The sequence below is a fragment of the Rhinopithecus roxellana genome, chromosome 5 (assembly GCF_007565055.1).
Source record: "Rhinopithecus roxellana isolate Shanxi Qingling chromosome 5, ASM756505v1, whole genome shotgun sequence".
NCBI lineage: Eukaryota > Metazoa > Chordata > Mammalia > Primates > Cercopithecidae > Rhinopithecus > Rhinopithecus roxellana.
In genome coordinates, this window is record NC_044553.1 from 106,875,694 (window position 1) to 106,893,102 (window position 17,409).

Here is a 17,409-nt window from a genome sequence, read left to right on the forward strand (position 1 = left end):
ATAATATTTCTTCTTTCTTGTCAGCCACTATAACTTCACACTCCCTCTTGCCTCATTTGTATTCAAGCTTTATTATATGAAATCATATTAATAGAGCATTGCTTGAAGGATATTCACCAATTTCCTTTGATCAGAGCTGGCAGATAGATTCAAGTTGGCATGGGAGAAGAACCCTATTAATGAGTACAGTTGGAAAGGATTATGAGGCAATGTCCAGTCTCAGTGGGAAAAAGTTCAGTGATCATTTGGTGATGTTTGTCCTGGGCTTGGACTAGAAGTGATGGTGTGGGTGCCAGGAAGGTATTTTCATCCCTGTTCCCAGATATTGTAAAATGTATCACTGAAAACAAGCCAGAACTTCAGAAAGTTGTTTGTCTGTATATAATTGTTTTGACCACTTGAGTGTCCTGTGTGGCACTTGACAATATGCCAATCACCTGCCTTGAGGATGTTCTGAGAGACAATTGTTCAGAATTTGATTCTATATTTATTGCAGAAGTGTTGCTGAGGATAAACTATATGACATGGTGTTCCCTTTAAGAGGAACCAGGGAAGAGTTTTTCTGAGCAACGGATCTGTTTTTACCTTATGGACACTGTGAATGTTATAACTGATTATGTTTCCCTCCTTGCTTTGGTTGCTAGGAAACCCAGGACGAAATTGCAGACCTCCTCTGGCAACTGCACAAGACCTTTGAAAAACATTTGACATGCTAACTTTACCTCTCCCATCATTTTATTTTCATATCACTCTTTTTTCTTCGGAACTCCTTCCTTCCCTCTTGATTTCCTTCCCTTCTTTTCCCCCTGCTTGCTTTCTTCATCTCTCCTTTCCCCTCTTCAGTTAACATTAATTGTGCATCTGCTGTATGCCTGGCACTGTGTTAGGGGTTGGACTCACAGTCACCTTTACCCTCCCCTCTCCCAAACCCATGTTAATAATTACAGCCTTAGTCACAGCACTCGGGGTTACTGGAAAGACTTAGGGAGATTCATTCATCAGTAGATTCTTCCAGAGTTTTTTTTCAGGTGGGCTGGGCCCTCCCTGATTTCTTCTTCAGAGAGGATCCTAGTGACCTACACACTAAGCACATCTCCTTGCCCTGCTCTCTCTCAGATCATTTGTTCTGTCCCTATACACCCCATAGATCAATCTGAACGTGCCTCTTGCACATTCATCTAGAGTGGGTAGCCTTTCATAAGTACACAAACACAACTTTTATCAAAAAGATTTTTTTTAAAAAGGAGAATGGAAGCATGTGATAAGGGGAAGACAGTGAATGTTCAGGAGCTGGGGGCTAAAGAGTGAAAGCGGGGCCGACTTCCACTTTACTTTTCCTGAAGATCATTAATCTGCCCAGCCCCACTCTTCCATTGTTCCTGCTTCAATGTGACCAAGTTCCTCAAAGTTCTGCTTTCACTTCCCCTCTGTGGCAGAAACAGGCATGGTAAGGTGGGGGCTTTGCATTTAATTCCTGATTAGTCAGTTAAGTCAGTGATTTTTGAATTTGCATTATAAAACACTGTCTTTCTCAGGTAATTGGCATTGTACAGCCTTTGTGTTTCTATTTTTGCTTCCAGGAAGCTTGGAGTCAAATTTGATGCTTTGTCACAGCTGCAATATTAGCCTTTATGGCTTGCAAGATTGATGCTCCTTAAAAAGCAGAAAACAAAAATCAAAAAACATCTTTATTGTTTGAATGACTTTTTTTTTTCTTTTGAGACGGAGTCTTTCTTGATCTGTTGCCCAGTTTGGTGTGCAGTGATACGATCTTGGCTCACTGCAGCCTCTGCTTCCAGGGTTCAAGTGATTCTCATGCCTTGGCCTCCCAAGTAGCTGTGATTACAAGTGTGTGCCATCATACCCAGCTAATTTTTGTATTTTTAGTAGAGATGGGGTTTCACCATGTTGGCCAGGCTGGTCTCGAACTCCTGACCTCAAATGATCCACCTGGGCCTCCCAAAGTGCTGGGGTTACAGGTGTGACCCACCACACCCGGCCTGAATGCCTTTTTAAAAAGCCATATACAACGCTTTTTCAAACAATAATTTTGGAATTGACCTACACTGAGCAGAACTTCAGACCTTAGTCTCCTGGGCAATGAGTCAAATGATTAAATCAAAGCATGTCCAAACATCATTGTCTAAGGTGCTGGGCATGGAGCTTTGCTGGGGGTCAGCTATGATATCATGAGTCTAGCTACTTTAAGTCAGAAGATGTGAATTCCAGTTTGCCCTGCGTCTTCTTAGACATTTGAATTTGGCAAACTTCTTTCAGCCCCAGTTTGTTTGTTTGTTTGTTTGTTTCTTTCTTTTCTTTCTTTCTTTCTTTTTTTTTTTTTTTTTTTTTGACAGAGTCTCGCTCTGCTGCCCAGACTGGAGTGCAGGGGTGCGATCTCGCTCACTGCAAGCTCTGCCTCCCGGGTTCACGCCATTCTCCTGCCTCAGCCTCCCGGGTAGCTGGGACTACAGGTGCCCGCCACCACGCCCAGCTAATTTTTTTTGTATTTTTCGTAGAGGTGGGGTTTCACTATGTTGGCCAGGATGGTCTCTATCTCCTGACCTCGTGATCCACCCACCTCGGCCTCCCAAAGTGCTGGGATTACAGGTTTGAGCCACCGCAACTGGCCCAGCCCCAGTTTCTTCATCCATAAATGGCTCTGTGTTCTTCAGACAGCAGTTGTGAGAATTACAGGAGATATAATTGATGGAATTACTGTTTAATCTACAGAATACTGTATTGTCACAAAATCAGATTTTATTTGTTGGGTTTATGACTTACCCCAAAACCCAGGGAAGTTTCCTGTGAAAACTTCTTCCCAACTACAAGCATTCCAACCACTCATATTTTCAGCATCGAGAGAAACTGTTGTCAACAAAAATCATGTAATCTCCGATACATACATCACAATACCTCAAACACTGCCATGTCGCTTGGGTCCCTTGTGGGCTCTAAGGGAGCAGGTCTCAGTGTTGGGCTGTTGGATGTTTCTGTTATCGAGTTCAGATCCCCATGGCTGTTCTGCTGGTGGAAAGACTCACCAACCTCTCTGAAGTGGCTTCTGTTCACCATTCTCTTTGGCGCTCTCCTCTTCCTGGGACATCGAATTCATTTCCTTTGTTTTAAGCCCCACCTCTATGCTAATGACCCCCAAACTCTCTGTAACTTGTGCCTCTCTTGGTGCCGCAGATGAGTACCCAAACAGTTGACAGCTATTCCTGGGAGCCCCTGGGTACTGAAAACCCAACATGTCCACAACCAAAATCATCTCTAGTGCCCTCCTCCCTTTCACACCTGTGTCTTCTTTTTCTCCTCTTCCCTCTCACTGCCATTACCTTGGTTCAGGGCTCATCCTCTCTTGACAGGACAATTGTAGGAGCCTCCTAATTATTCTTTCTGCCTCCTATCCCTCTTCCTTGTAAACCATGGTCCATGCCAGCTACCAGACAGAGCTTTAAATATGCTACTCTGATCAAGTCCATCCCTCCTCCCACTTATATGGTTTATTTTTTTAGTTTTCAGAGATGGGGTCTCATTCTGTTGCCCAAGCTGGAATGCAGTAGCACAATCATGGCTCACTGCAGCCTCGACCTCCTGGGCTCAAGTAATCCTCCCATCTCAGCCTACAGAGTAGCTGGGACTATAGGTGCGTGCCACCACACCTGGCTAATTTTTTGGCGGGGCAGGGTAGAGAGAAGGTCTCATTATGTTGCCCAAGCTGGTCTCCAACTCCTGGCTTCAAGTGATCCTCTCACCTCAGCCTCCCAAAGTGCTGGGATTACAGGCATGAGCCACCACGCCTGGCCTCATATACAAATCATTTAAGATTTATAATCTTCTCTGAGATTGAGCCCCTGATCTCTCTCCATCTTCACCTCCTGCCAGCCCCCAGCACACGACATCCCAGTATTTCCAACCAGCGCAAATTACTTGCACTTCATAAAGTGGCAAGCTTTCTCACACATTTCTTTCTGCCTTTAACATGTTGTGTTTCTGTTGCCTGGAAAGCCCAACCTCTTCCGTGTCTGTTTGGCCAGCTTCTACTTGTTCTTCAAGGCTGGTCTAAAGCCTCACTTCCCTCTGAGGCTTTTCTTGGATCCTCCAGACCAAATTTGCTGTTTCCTATAGCAATTGGCTTATATATTTTTATTGCATTATATGGTAATTGTTTACATGTCTTTCTCTCTCATACTAGTCTGTGGTCCTCTTGGGCAATTTGTAATTCATCTTTGTATGCTCACTTCTTAGAATAATGATGGAAACACAGCAGACTCTCTGAGGATGTTTGTTGATAAAATGAATTGATTAGTGATGTAATTATCATATCTATTTTTATAATAGTAAAATGGCACAACTGAAGCCAGGTCAGTATGACAGGAGGGGTAAGTCTAGAGCTGCCATGTCCAATACAGAAGCCACTAGCCACATGTGGCTGTTGAGCACTTGAAATATGACTAGTCTGAGTTGAGATGTACTATGTCAAACACACATGGGATTTTGAAGACTCAGAATGGAAAAAGATTATAAAGTATCTCATTAATATATTTTATGTTGATGACTTGTTAAAATGATAATCTTTTTGATATATTGGGCTAAAATATATTATAAATTAATTTTTGCTGTTTCTTTAAACCTTTTTGATGTGGCTACAAGAATATTTAAAATTATACATGTGGCTGGGCGCAGTGGCTCATGCCTGTAATCCCAGCACTTTGGAAGGCCGAGTTGGGCAGATAATTTGAGGTCAGGAGTTCAAGACCAGCCTGGGCAACATGGAGAAACCCCATCTCTACCAAAAATACAAAAAATTAGCCAGGTATGGTGGCGCACGCCTGTAATCCCAGCTACTTGGGAGGCTGAGGCACAAGAATTGCTTGAACCAGGGAGGTAGAGGCTGCAGTGAGCCAAGATCACACCACTGCACTCTAGCCTGGGCAGCAGACTGAGATTAGGTCTTGATACAAAATTAGTAAATAAAAATAAAATAAAATAATACATGTGACTCACATTTGTGGCTCACAGTATATTTCTGTTGAGCAATAATGATCTAGAGTATTCATTCACTGAACAAATTTTTTTTTTTTTTTTTGAGACAGAGTCTTGCTCTATCACCCATGCTGCAGTGCAGTGGCATGATCTCTGCTCACTGCAACCTCCGCCTCCTGGGTTCAAGTGATTCTTGTGCCTCAGCCTTCTGAGTAGCTGGGATTACAGGCACACGCCACCATGCCTGATTAATTTTTGTATTTTTAGTAGAGATGGGGTTTCACCATGTTGTCTAGGCTGGTCTCAAACTCCTGACCTCAAGTGATCTGTCCGCCTCGGCCTCCCAAAGTGCCAAGATTACAGGCTGAACTACTGTGCCTGGCCTACAAATATTTCTTGAGCACCTCCTATGTACTGGGCATTAATCTAGATGATGGGACTGGAACAATGAACAAGCCAGAGAAGGTTCCCAATCTTGAGGAGCTTCCATTATCATGGAGGAGAGATCCAGACCAGTATACAAAGGTGTAAGCCAGATAATTTTAGATAGTAAAAGTACTCTGAATCAAATAAAGCAGGGTGCTTGATAGGCCAAAGTGCAGGAGGGCAGTCAGGTAAGGCCTTCTACAGCAGCTGAGTCAACTGAGGTCAGAGGCAGGAATCAGAGGGAGGAGACTAGGACATGTTTAGATGAGAGGCAGTATAGACCAAAACTAAGAGGAGGTGCAGATAGGGAGGAGCAAACAGATTTGAGTGATATTTGGAATGTCACATTGGTAGAACTATGTAACCAAAGGAATTCCGGAGAGGTGGGAACTGATGGCTCCCAGGCTTCTGGCTTGGGTGAGTGGGTGAATCATGGGGCCACCAGATGAGATAAAGCAGAAGTGTGTCTTGAGGAAATGAGGAATTCCGTTCTGACATTGTGGGGTGCCACCAGGATGCCCAGGCAACCATGCTAAGGGAATAACAGGTCAGGGCTTGTTATTTGGAATCTAGCATCATAGATGTGGCCATTAAAATGGAATGTGTCTGAGAAAGAAACGAGAGAAGATGGCAGGCAAAAGAGGACACTCAGGGCTGGGTGCGGTGGTTCACACCTGTAATCCCAGCACTTTGGGAGACGGAGGCAGGTGGATTGCCTGAGTTCAGGAGTTTGAGACCAGTCTGGCCAACATGGTGAAACCCCATCTATACTAAAAATACAAAAATTAGCCGGGCATGGTGGTGGGCACCTGTAATCCCAGTTCCTTGGGAGGCTGAGGCAGAATTGCTTAAACCCAGCGGGGGCAGGGCAGAGGTTGCAGTGAGCCGAGATCGCGCCACTTCACTCCGGCCTGAGTGAAAGAGCGAGACTGTGTCTCAAAGATGAACAAACAAACAAAAAACAAAACAAAACAAACAAACAAACAAAAAAACAGGACACTCAGGTTCAGGGAGCAGATTTCTGAATTGGAAGATACTTGAGCATGTGTCTAGGTTGAGGAGAAGGATCCAGGGCAACCAGAGGGGTTCACTTATCCCAAAAGCCAGGGAAGGTTCCTGTGAAAAACTCTTCCCAACTACAAGAATTCTGACCACTCATATTTTCAGCATTAAGAGAGATACTGTTGTCAACAAAAAAATCATGTAATTCCCAATATGTATATCACAATACCTTGAAGCTTTGCCATGTCACTTGGGTCTCTTGTGGGCTCTGAGGGAGCAGCTCTGAGAAGGTGAGATTGATCCAACAAGGTTGGGTGTTGATGGAAGGGATGGGCTGGCTCGGGAGCCTGGCTGGGAGATCAGAGGTATAGGAGGAGCTGTCTCTTGTCAGGGAGGAAGCAGGAGTTTAAGGAGAGTGGTGAAGGTTAGGGGTGGAAGAGGGTGATGTGCAGGTAACAGGTGAGGACACCTCTTGGAGAAACTTTTGATATGTCGCAGTGTGGGCCAAGGCTTTATCGTTATGCACTCAGAGTTGGAGAAGCCTTCAAGAAGAACTAAGATGCGGGATTAGGAGAACTGACTTTTGAAAAGCAGAGTGGCCCTGGAGCAGGCCCTAGCCTCCTTGTAGCTCATTTTCCTCATGTTTAAAATGAGCCAAATGGTCTTTTAGAGGCCAGGTGCGGTGGCTCACACCTGTAATCTCAGCACCTTGGGAGGCCACGGAGGGAGGATCATGTAAGGCCAGGAGTTTGAGACCAGCCTGGGCAACACAGTGAGACCCTGCCTCTACAAAGAAGAGGTGGCGTGACACTGTAGTCCCAGCAGGTAGGGAGGCTAATCTGGGAGGATGGGTTGGCCTGGGGAAGTGGGGACTGCAGTGAGCCCTGATATCTCCACTGCCTCCAGCCTGGTTTGCAGAGTGAGACTCTGTCTTAAAAAAATAAAAATAAAAATAGGCCGGGTGCAGTGGCTCATGTCTGTAATCCCAGCACTTTGGGACACCGAGGCGGGGGGATCATGAGGTCAGGAGATCGAGACCACGGTGAAACCCCGTCTCTACTAAAAATACAAAAAATTAGCCGGGAGTGGTGGCAGGTGCCTGTAGTCCCAGCTACTCCGGAGGCTGAGGCAGGAGAATGGCGTGGACCCGGGAGGCGGAGCTTGCAGTGAACCAAGATCGCGCCACTGCACTCCAGCCTGGGCGACAGAGCGAGACTCCGTCTCAAAAATAAATAAATAAAATAAAAATAAAAATAAACCCCTCAAATGGCAACAGCAAAAACACCTAAATGGTCTCTTAAATTCCCTGGAAATTGTAAGGACAGTAAGTACATGCCAGTACCTCCCTCGGTTGCTTGAGCTGTTCTCCTCCTGGAACTCACTGCCCTTCAGAAAGCCAGCTCGAGTAGTCAGCACAACACTTGACACACAATATTTTCCATACCAGTAGGCATCTATCATTCAGAGGGAGAGGCTTATCTTCCAGTCTTTGTATCCTGCAAGGCCCAGTGCAGGCTGGCTGGTGGCAACCTGGCCTCCAGGAATGCATCCTGGAGTAGCAATGAATGACGCTGTAGTCGCTTAGAAAGTCTCGGCATTTATGTCCATTTCAATTAAAAAAAAAAAAAGAGAGAGAGAGAGAAAAGAAAAAAAAAAAAGAATTGCAGGAGATGGTATATAGTGAGCAGCGGAGGATAACGCGCTTTGTAGGTATGAACTCAGTTAACCCCACGGTCACACTATGAAGTGGGTTATCCCCATGTCCCAGATAAGGGAAAAGACAGAGAGGTTAAGTAATTTGACCAAAGTCAACAGCTGGTGAGTGGAGAGCCAGGGTTTAAAAACCGGATTCCGGCTCCGTGCAGGGGCTGTGCCTGCTGCCCGCGGATGGCTGCTGGAGCGGAGAGGTTCCGAGGTTTCAGGGGCATTTTGTCCTTTCCCACTTCTGGGCCGTGGGCTCCCCCATAGACGATCCCGCGGGCCCTTCCTGCTCTGACACCCCGGGCCCGCAGCTCAACCCCGCGCCTCTCCAGCTCGTCGATGACCGGTTCCCGCCATGCCCCGGGCCCTCCCTGGGAGCGCGCGCAACCAGGGGCACCTGTCCCCCTGCGAGGGTGTCGCCGCCCCTCGGCGCCGCCGGGCGCTCGCCGCTGAGCCCTGGCGCCCCTGGCAGAAGCACTGCGAGGACGCCTCTCGGGACTGCAGCGCGGCCCTGCGCACTCAGGGAGGCGAGGCCGGGCGCGGGGGGCGGCTGCGGGCTGGGAGGGCGCGCGGAGGGGACACCGCTGAGGGGACGCCGCTGAGGGCGCGGCGCGGGGAGCGCGGCTGGGGCGCCTCGAAGGGCAAGCGCCGAGGGGGCGCCGCCGGAAGCTGGGGCGGGGCGCCCAGCGGGATGCGGTGAAGGGCGAGCGGCGCGGCGGCTGCGATGAGTGCCTCTGCGGCCACCGGGGTCTTCGTGCTGTCCCTCTCGGCCATCCCGGTCACCTATGTCTTCAACCACCTGGCTGCCCAGCACGAGTGAGTGAGCGGAGGCGGCGGGGGTCGCGCCGAGGGGCAGCGGGAGTTGGTTCGGCGCGGCGGGAGCTTCGCAACTTTTCCGAGGGGGCTGGGATCGTCCGCCGCGGGACAGAGAGGGGCGTCCCAGGGGTCGCACGGGCCCGGTCGTGGAGCCAGGCCCTGAAGTGCCCAGGCTGGCGCATTTCGGGATGTGGTGCCAGAACCGCGCCAGGTGCCCGGGGACACAGGGGTCAATACCCCTGCCCTGGAGGGGCCCAGGGGCCGGTGGGGAGCGGAACAAACACGGACACTATGAGCCTGGCCGTGTCAGCTCGTGTGTGCCTTGTTCTTTTTGCATCTCACGGGAACGTTTCCATGTATGGACTTTCGCATACTTATCATTTCTTATTAATTTTAGAAACTGTTGTGAATGACTAGCAGAAATAGACCGGAACCAACAGGCAGAGACGTGGGTTCTAGGCCTGGCTTTGGCACTGACGGTGTGGTCTGGCCTCGGTCTTCCTGTCAAGTGGTCTTTGTGTGCGTCCTATTGTAAGGTTCCACGGAGACCTTTTTGTGAAGGGGCGTTGTGAATGGAGAAATGCTTCCCAGTGCCTGAGCTGGGGTAGGATGGGGACCGGCAGCAGAGGCAGAACACTTCAATGCGAAGGAAATGGGTGAGGCCGACGGAGGGGGACAGGGCTTGGGTTCGAAGCCCTGCCTCCCACTCCACTGCAGGGATCACTGACTAACCAACTTGCAGCGGGCAGCTGAAGGCTTGAGGGTCGCCGGGTGTTGGGATAGGCGCCAGCCTCTGTGCCTGCTGAAGTTGGTTGCTGTCTGGAGGGAGGAGGAAGTAACCTATGCTTCTCAGCTGTTGGTGCGAAGGAAATTGCATCAGTCTGTAGGCTGCAAACCCCCTTCAGCTGGTCAAGCCTTGGAGTGTCTGTACATAGGGTGGTAACTTCCTCTTCTCTAGCTGCTGGGCCGCCTGATCTAGGCAGCACCCACACTGAGTGCTCACCAGGCACCAGCAGTGTCTGCCCTTGGTCTGACCCAGTCTCTGGAGGCGTCCCCTAGAGGCAGCTGCTCCAGGCCACCGAATATTACATGCCTGTCAGTATAGGGCATGGGGGACCCTCAAAAAACAGCATTATGGGCAGTTCAGTGAAGATATATTGAGTGCCTACTGTGTGTTTGGCACTGTTCCAAGTGTTGGTGACACAGCTATGAACAAGCCAGAAGAGGTTGTGGAGGCAGGTAATGAGACAGACAGATAATACATAGATAGTGACATACTATGAAGATAATAAAATAGGGTGACTGGGGAGGGGGCCGGTGCCCGGAGAAGGCTTCTAGGAGGAGGTAACACTTGAGCTATGGGAAGATCTGGGAATGGAGCCTGTCAGGCAGGAAAATGGAGCAGTGCAGGGGAAGGAATTGGAGGGGCATAGTCAGTATTTTGGAAGGTGAACAGATGGGGCTTACTGAAGAGGGCTGCATGGCAGCAAAGAGAGGATTTGAGGATGAGCCCTAGGTTTTGGCCTCAGCCACTGGGAAGATGGTGATGGCATTTACTGAATACAGACTGAATTATGTATTGCTGTGCATGGTGGAGCGCATTGGCAAGCACAGCGTTTTGAATAATTAGTGTCAGCCATTCTTCTTGTCCTCTTGCAGGTTAAAACCCCAGTGGCCTTTGATTCCTCTCTCTTCTTTCTCCACTACCTTCCTCCTACTGTCTCCTTCCCCACAAGTCCTGGGGCTCTAGTGTCTGTTCTCTCCTTTCAGTTCTCACTGTCACTGGCCCTTTCTGACCTGGACTGTGGCAGAAGCTCCCGTGCAAGTCCCCCTGCCCAGCCCCACCGCGTGTTTCTCAGCCTCTGTTCCCAGTCCCAGCCCACGCACGAGTGCTCCCGCCACACCAGCCTGCCTTTGCCCCTTGACCACTCCTCCTCCTCTCCAGCCTCTTGCCCAGACTTCTGCTGCTCCCTGACCGGGATGCTGCCTTCCTCCTATCGCAGACTGTTGAAGCCGCACCTAGACTTTATGGCCATTTCTACCTTTTGCAGACTCTCCCTCTCTCTCCTTTGAGCTCCCTCAGTCCCTTGTTTGCACCTTTCTCCCGAGAGTTACTTTCTTGTGGTCAGAACTTACCTGCCCCGGCTATATCTCACCCCTCTGTACTGTCCTGCCCAGGCCAGAGCCGTGTGCATTGTAGGCACTCAGGTATGTTTGACTTTGTTAAATCGAGTTTCCTTCCCACCAAACCTTTTTTGCAACTCTGAAAACCAGAAAAAGAAAATTAGATTGAGAGGCCAGGAAAGGATTGAACGTGTTCTGTCTCCCTCTCTCACTGAGACACACACTGCTCACACTCATCCATGCATGTCCCCTCTCAGTAGGTGTTTGTCCATAAAAGGACATCAGCAGGCCCTCACAGCCCCCAAGACTAGCAACTTTCTCATCCTGGGGTTAGTCGCAGCCCTTACCTGTCCCCGAGTCCCTGCAGGACCTCTTTCTCCTGTGGTGAGCACGTCCTGCACTTGGCTGTTGTAGGAGGGTCTCTGGGGACAGTGCCAAGAGTCAGAGATGACCTGCTGCCCTATTTTCCCTTCATTTTTCCCTCCTCTCCTGGAGCTAAGAGCATGAGAGGATGCTGTGAACCACTTTACACTGCTCTCTCCTGCTCCAGAAGAGCACCAGCCACGCGACCCTGCTGGCAGTGAGCGCAGGCCCTTGGTAGGAGTGAGGACTGGAGTTGTCACCCGACCACCACCTGTCTCAGGCTGTTCACCATTAAAATGCCTGTCAGCTGACCCAGCACACCCACCTCTTCCCTCCTCACAGGATTCTTCAGCCCAGCATTACACTCTTGACCCATATTGGCTTCCTCCTTCTTCAGCTCATCCCCACAGGAGGATCCTGGAGCAACCACCGATGTGCAATCACCAGAAACCTCCTATTTTTCAGTTTCTCACCTGGACATTGAAACAGCCACCCTCATTCTTTTTTAAAAATTTAATTAATTAATTATTATTATTTTTTGAGACAGACTCTTGCTCTGTTGCCCAAGCTGGAGGGTAATGGCTCAATCTCAGCTCACTGCAGCCTCCAACCTCCAGGTTTAAGCAATTCTACTGCCTCAGCCTCCCGAGTAGCTGGGATTACAGGCATCTGCCACCTCGCCTGGCTAATTTTTGTATTTTTAGTAGAGATGGGGTTTCGCCATGTTGGCCAGACTGGTCCCAAACTCCTGACCTCAGGTGATCCACCTGCCTCAACCTCCCAAAGTGCTGGGATTACAGGTGTGAGCCACTGTGCCTGGCCTTCTCATTCTTATCATAGAACTGATCCACCTATCATCTATCCATCCATCCTCCATACATTCACCCATAATCCATCCATCCACTCATCTATCATCTATCCATTCATCCATCCGTCATCCATCCATCCATTTATCCATCATCCTCCATCATCCGTCAATTCATCCATCATCCATCCATCCATCCACCCATCATCCACCCATTTACCCATCATCCATCCATTCATCCATCATCTATCCATTCATCCATCATCCATCCATCCATTCATCCATTATCTATCCATTCATCCATCCATCATCCATCCATCCATTCATCTATCATCCATCCACCTATCCATCCACTCATCATCTATTTGTTCCCCCCTTCCCTCCCTCCTTCTATTCTTCTCTTTCTCTCTCTTAGGAGTGGTGAAAGTTATCCAAAGGTCTCAATGTTGGGCTGTGGTGGTGTGGAGGGGTCTCAGCTGAGGAGTGGTGCTTGCAGCTGCTCCAAGCTGAAGAGGTCCTGGTGTAGCAAGCCATCGGAGTGGGCCAGGTAGTATTTTGTCTAGAATTGGAAACCCTGTCAGTGCTGGAGGTGTGAGAGGGAGAGTATTGCTGTTGGACTACAGGAAAACTCCTAGGTGGTAGAGCTCAGAGTCCATTGAGATAGGTTCCTCCCTGTAGGCAAGGACTTCTCTTTTTTATCCAGTCTCGTAGGGCCTGCAACAATGGCTACCACATAGGGGTGCACAATACATTTTTTTCCTTGATATGTTTTTGAATTAATTAATAAACAGACGGATGCAATGATGTGACTTTCCTAGGGTGACACAGTTAGCAACAGAATGGGTACCAGGATCCTGGTTTCCTGACTGATAACTCTACCAAGCCTCGTGCCCTAGCGCTGCCCCACTGCGTAGTGTCTTTGACCCCTGCTGTCCTTGGTGCCATTCCGTTTCCTGTAGAACGTCCAGAGGATGTGCTCAACCAAGCTTCACTTTGGTTTCTGTGGTTTGGGGTTGGATGCTGGTCTGTTGGTCCTGGTTCTGGGGTGTTGGGCTATCTTCATTCTGGCCTCAGGTCTAGTCCAGACTCCTCCTCCATGGATTTCCTGGCCTCATTCTCTGGCCCATTTGATTATACACAAAACATAAGGTCACTTCTTTCTTGTCCCCTGGAAGGCATGTTTAGTTGTAATGCCTGTATATTCCTTGTTGCTCAGTCTGAGGGTTTTTGACTGGCCCTGAGGGAGGTGGCAGAGTCAGTGGTGAGACCTGTCAGCTGCTAGGGAGCCGGGGTTAGAGGAATGGGTAGGTGGAGGCACTGGGGCAGTGGTCATCTGTGCATCAGGGTGGGGTAAGGCAGAGGGAGCTCCAGACTTGTCATCTGTGCACATGAGACAGGATAAGAGGAGAATGAGGAGAACCTGATGGCTTCGGTCCCTGAAAGTCATGGGCTGCAGCCCAGATGGGCCAAAGAGCTGCAGATAAACTTCACTAACTCTACAGTGCTGGGAGCTGCAGGCAGAGGCAGAATTATGGATGAATTATGCAGGACTAGGAGTGAATGCATTCAATAGTCAGGAAATTCCAGGCACCAATGTGTTTATTTTGATAGTGACCACCTCCCTGTTCTGGTTGTTGCAGTTCCTGGACTATTGTAGGGGTTGCTGCCCTCATCCTGTTCCTGGTAGCACTGCTGGCTCGTGTCCTCGTCAAAAGAAAACCACCCCGGGACCCGCTGTTCTATGGTATGCCTCACAAAGGGAAATCTTTTGTATCTGATTAATAACACAATACTTTTGGCCTCAGTCACATATTCCTCCTTGGTTGTGAATACTCTGAGCCCTTTGGTAACAGTGGCTGCAAGTGTAGGAGTGTTTCAGGATAATGTGGCCCCTCGCCTCAGGCTATTGCCTCTCAGGCTGTGGACTCCACCCTCTCCCAGGTGGCATCCTGGTGGAGGGTTACTGCCAGGCAAGTAACCCTGTTACTGTTGGCAAGGTAGGCACCCTGCCAACCCCAGCATGCTTTGACCTCTGACCTCAACTCTCATGCCAGCTCCTTCCTGGGCTTCCTGTCTTCAGCCTGCTACTTGCAGTCCCCCCGACTTAGTGCAGAACTTAACTGTGTGGTGCCTGGGTCTGCACATATGCATGAAGAGGAAAATAATGGAACCTGCCATAGAGACAAGCACCTATAGTGCACCTTGTATGGCCCTGAGCACTTTAGCAGCAGGCTTTTACCTAATCCTCACCATCCCTCCACTTGAAAGTGAAGCAGCTGGCTTGGAGATGCTAAGAAATGTGGCAAAGGTCACGTGGCTTTTGACCCCTAAAGCCCATGCCCTTCCATCATGCATGCTGCCCCAGCCAAGCTACTACTGGCCTTTGAGCACTTCCTGTGCCAGGCACCTTGCTGGGCATTTTGTTCTATAGTTTCTGCTTCAGTAATGCTCCATATCAAATGCACCCCAAGTCCTACAGCAACAAACATTTATTTTTCTTGCTCACAGGTCTGTGGGCTGGGGACACTCTGCATCAGGCTGTGGGTTGATTTCAGGGCTGTTCTCTGACTCCTTGTTCTTGGACCAGCAGCTCCCAGGCATGCCCTTCTCATGGCAGATACAGAGGCACAGTGGGGCCAGTAGGAAGAAAGTGGTGGCTCTTAAGACCTTGGCGTGGAGCTGCCCCCTCTTACTCCCACCCATATTCCACTGGCTGAGATGAGGCATAGGGCCGAGCCCATCAGCAACAGCATAGGGAGCATTCTCTGCCCACAGTGGGCCTTAGGAAAGGTGAGGTGGGAAAGAAGAATTGTGAGTAACTAGTTTCTCCAATCCACATATAAGAAACTCTGAAGCTTACAGAAATGATGTAACTTGCCTAAGGTTTTACAGCCAGTCAGTAGATGAGCTGGGTCTGATTTCAAGGCCCACATCCCTTTTCTTGGCTCTCTCCACTGGCCTGTGCTCTGGCCCCTCCGACTCTTCAAGGCTGGGCACCCTCTCTCCTGTACCCTCAGCCCTCTGTCCTGGTCTGTTACAGCTTTGAGCATACTGCAGCTTCAGGGCCAGGGTCAGGCCCAAGGCCACACTCCTCACATACATGTGGCCTTTTGTTCCTTCTGGGGAGAAGGTGAGTGCTGGACTCCTGGCTGCTGACTCCAGGCAAGGCCACCTTCCCTTCTCTGTGAATTAACCATCCCCACACTCCTCTCCATTTCTTTTTTCACAGCTTTTCTTATATTCACCATCAGATTTTTCTACTGTTCATACCCATCCCATAGTCTAAGGCACCAATTTGTTACAACTTGAAAATGCAGCTTTGACAAACTAACATGCACTAAATTTGATCACCTGCTGTTTAAAAAGTATTATTTCTTGTTGCTAGTAGCTTTAAGCCCATTTAGGAGATGCTCACAACTCTAGTAAGATTCTCTGACAGGTACAGATTTCCTTCTGTCATATTCAATTATACCCTCTTGTATTCATTTTTAACATCACTAGTCTTATTTCTGAAAGCCATTGTCACTTGCACATCGCCACCTGTCTGTCTCTAGGATACGCCGTGTGGAATAGGGTAACCACACTGGACACGCTGTGAGGTGGCCTGCTTGGGAATCATTGAGATGAATCACTTTGTCAAGTCATTGTCTTTTTTTTTTTGAGACAGTCTTGTTCTATCGCTCAGTCTGGAGTGCAGCGGCGCGATCTCGGCTCACTGCAACCTCCACCTCCTGGGTTCAAGCGATTCTCTTGTCTCAGCCTTCGGAGTAGTTGGGATTGCAGGTGTGTGCCACCACACCCAGCTAATTTTGGTATTTTTAGTAGAGACGGGCTTTCACTATGTTGGCCAGGCTGGTCTTGAACTCCTGACCTCAGGTGATCTGCCTGCTTCAGCTTCCCAAAGTGCTGGGAATGCAGGCTCGAGCCACTGCGCCTAGCCTGAGTCATTGTCTTAAACTTAGTGGTCACTTCTATGCTTCCTTGGCCACTCGGTTACTGGCTTTGCTCCTACTGCCCAGGTGGGATGTGGGTTTGGCTCTGGGCAGCCACTTGTAGGAGAGTGGAGGATGGGTGGAGTTGGCCTGCTAGAATCTTCTGTGACTGAGTCGGCGATGACCATCATTCTCCACTCCTGTGATGAGTGTTACCTTGATGAGAGTAGTTAGGCAGGGATGGGGAGAGCTGTAAACACAGGTGGAGGTCCAGCTGGGTGTGTAGAAGGGGTATTCTGTTAGTCTATCTCGATAATTGTCCACAGCATCTTCTGGAAAACATGAAAAACATTCCCATTATTATTAGCTGTTGCTAAGCTTGTGTAATTGCCTCCTGAGCTATTGCTTTTTAAACTGCTGCTTTCTTTGCTCTAGTGTATGCAGTTTTTGGATTTACCAGCGTGGTGAACCTCATCATAGGACTGGAGCAAGATGGAATCATTGATGGGTTCATGACACACTACTTGAGAGAGGTATGGGATCACTTAGTGATTATGAGGCTTCAACCAAAAGACCACAACCCAGATCACATTACTCAGAGCCAGAAGTCCTCTCATTTAGGGTGAACAGGTACGATAGGCAGGCTTTGATTTCCTATAATAGCCTTAGGTCACTTATTCACATGGAAAGTGGAGCAGAAAGGATGGTTAGATCACGGGAGGCAATTCTCTCCAACGTTCAGCTCTCATGGCTTCTCTCTCATGACCCCACACATGGCCTGCTTTTCCTCTTTATTTGTATTTAATATAAATAAGGTACCTTAAATGGATTTAGTATTTGTGTGTCTGTTAATACATGACTATCTCAGAAACCCCAAGTCAGTCTTAAATTTGTAAAGTACCAAACACAGAAGCACTTGATGAAGTCATTTGATTGTGATGGCTGGCACTCCCCACCACACTGCCCAAATCATAGCTTTAGATAGCTGTCTGGTACTCAAGAGAGCTAGTCCTATTTTCTTATTTTATGGTGGGCTGAACCCAGCCCCAGAGAGGTTAAGTGACTCACTCAAGGTTACACAGGAAATGAGGAACAGGGCTCAAAGCAGATTCTTCATCCATGTTCAAATAATGGGGAGCTTTGTATGTACTGTGTGGGAGTTTAGGTTTTATCCTGTCTGTGAGGGAAGATTTTAAGTCAGTGAAGAATATAGGTAACTCTGGGAAGGATGGGCTTGCAGGGAAGGGTCCGTGC

The 17,409-nt window shown here is 48.8% G+C and overlaps 1 protein-coding gene across 14 annotated transcripts in view; it reads left to right on the plus strand.

Moving 5' to 3' along the window:
- The first annotated feature begins 8,492 nt into the window (after window positions 1-8,492).
- Window positions 8,493-17,409, plus strand: part of TM6SF1 (transmembrane 6 superfamily member 1) — a 48,408-nt gene continuing 39,491 nt past the window's right edge. The window contains exons 1-3 of one of the 14 annotated variants that reach the window (XM_030930192.1): window positions 8,502-8,931; window positions 13,864-13,967; window positions 16,591-16,688. In XM_030930192.1, coding sequence (XP_030786052.1) covers window positions 8,840-8,931; window positions 13,864-13,967; window positions 16,591-16,688 — 294 coding nt within the window. In that variant the 5' untranslated portion in view covers window positions 8,502-8,839. Of the gene's footprint in view, window positions 8,932-9,337; window positions 9,588-13,863; window positions 13,968-16,590; window positions 16,689-17,409 lie in introns of those variants that run through there. The other 13 variants (XM_030930198.1, XM_010360821.2, XM_030930201.1 and 10 more) reach the window with 13 other exon arrangements.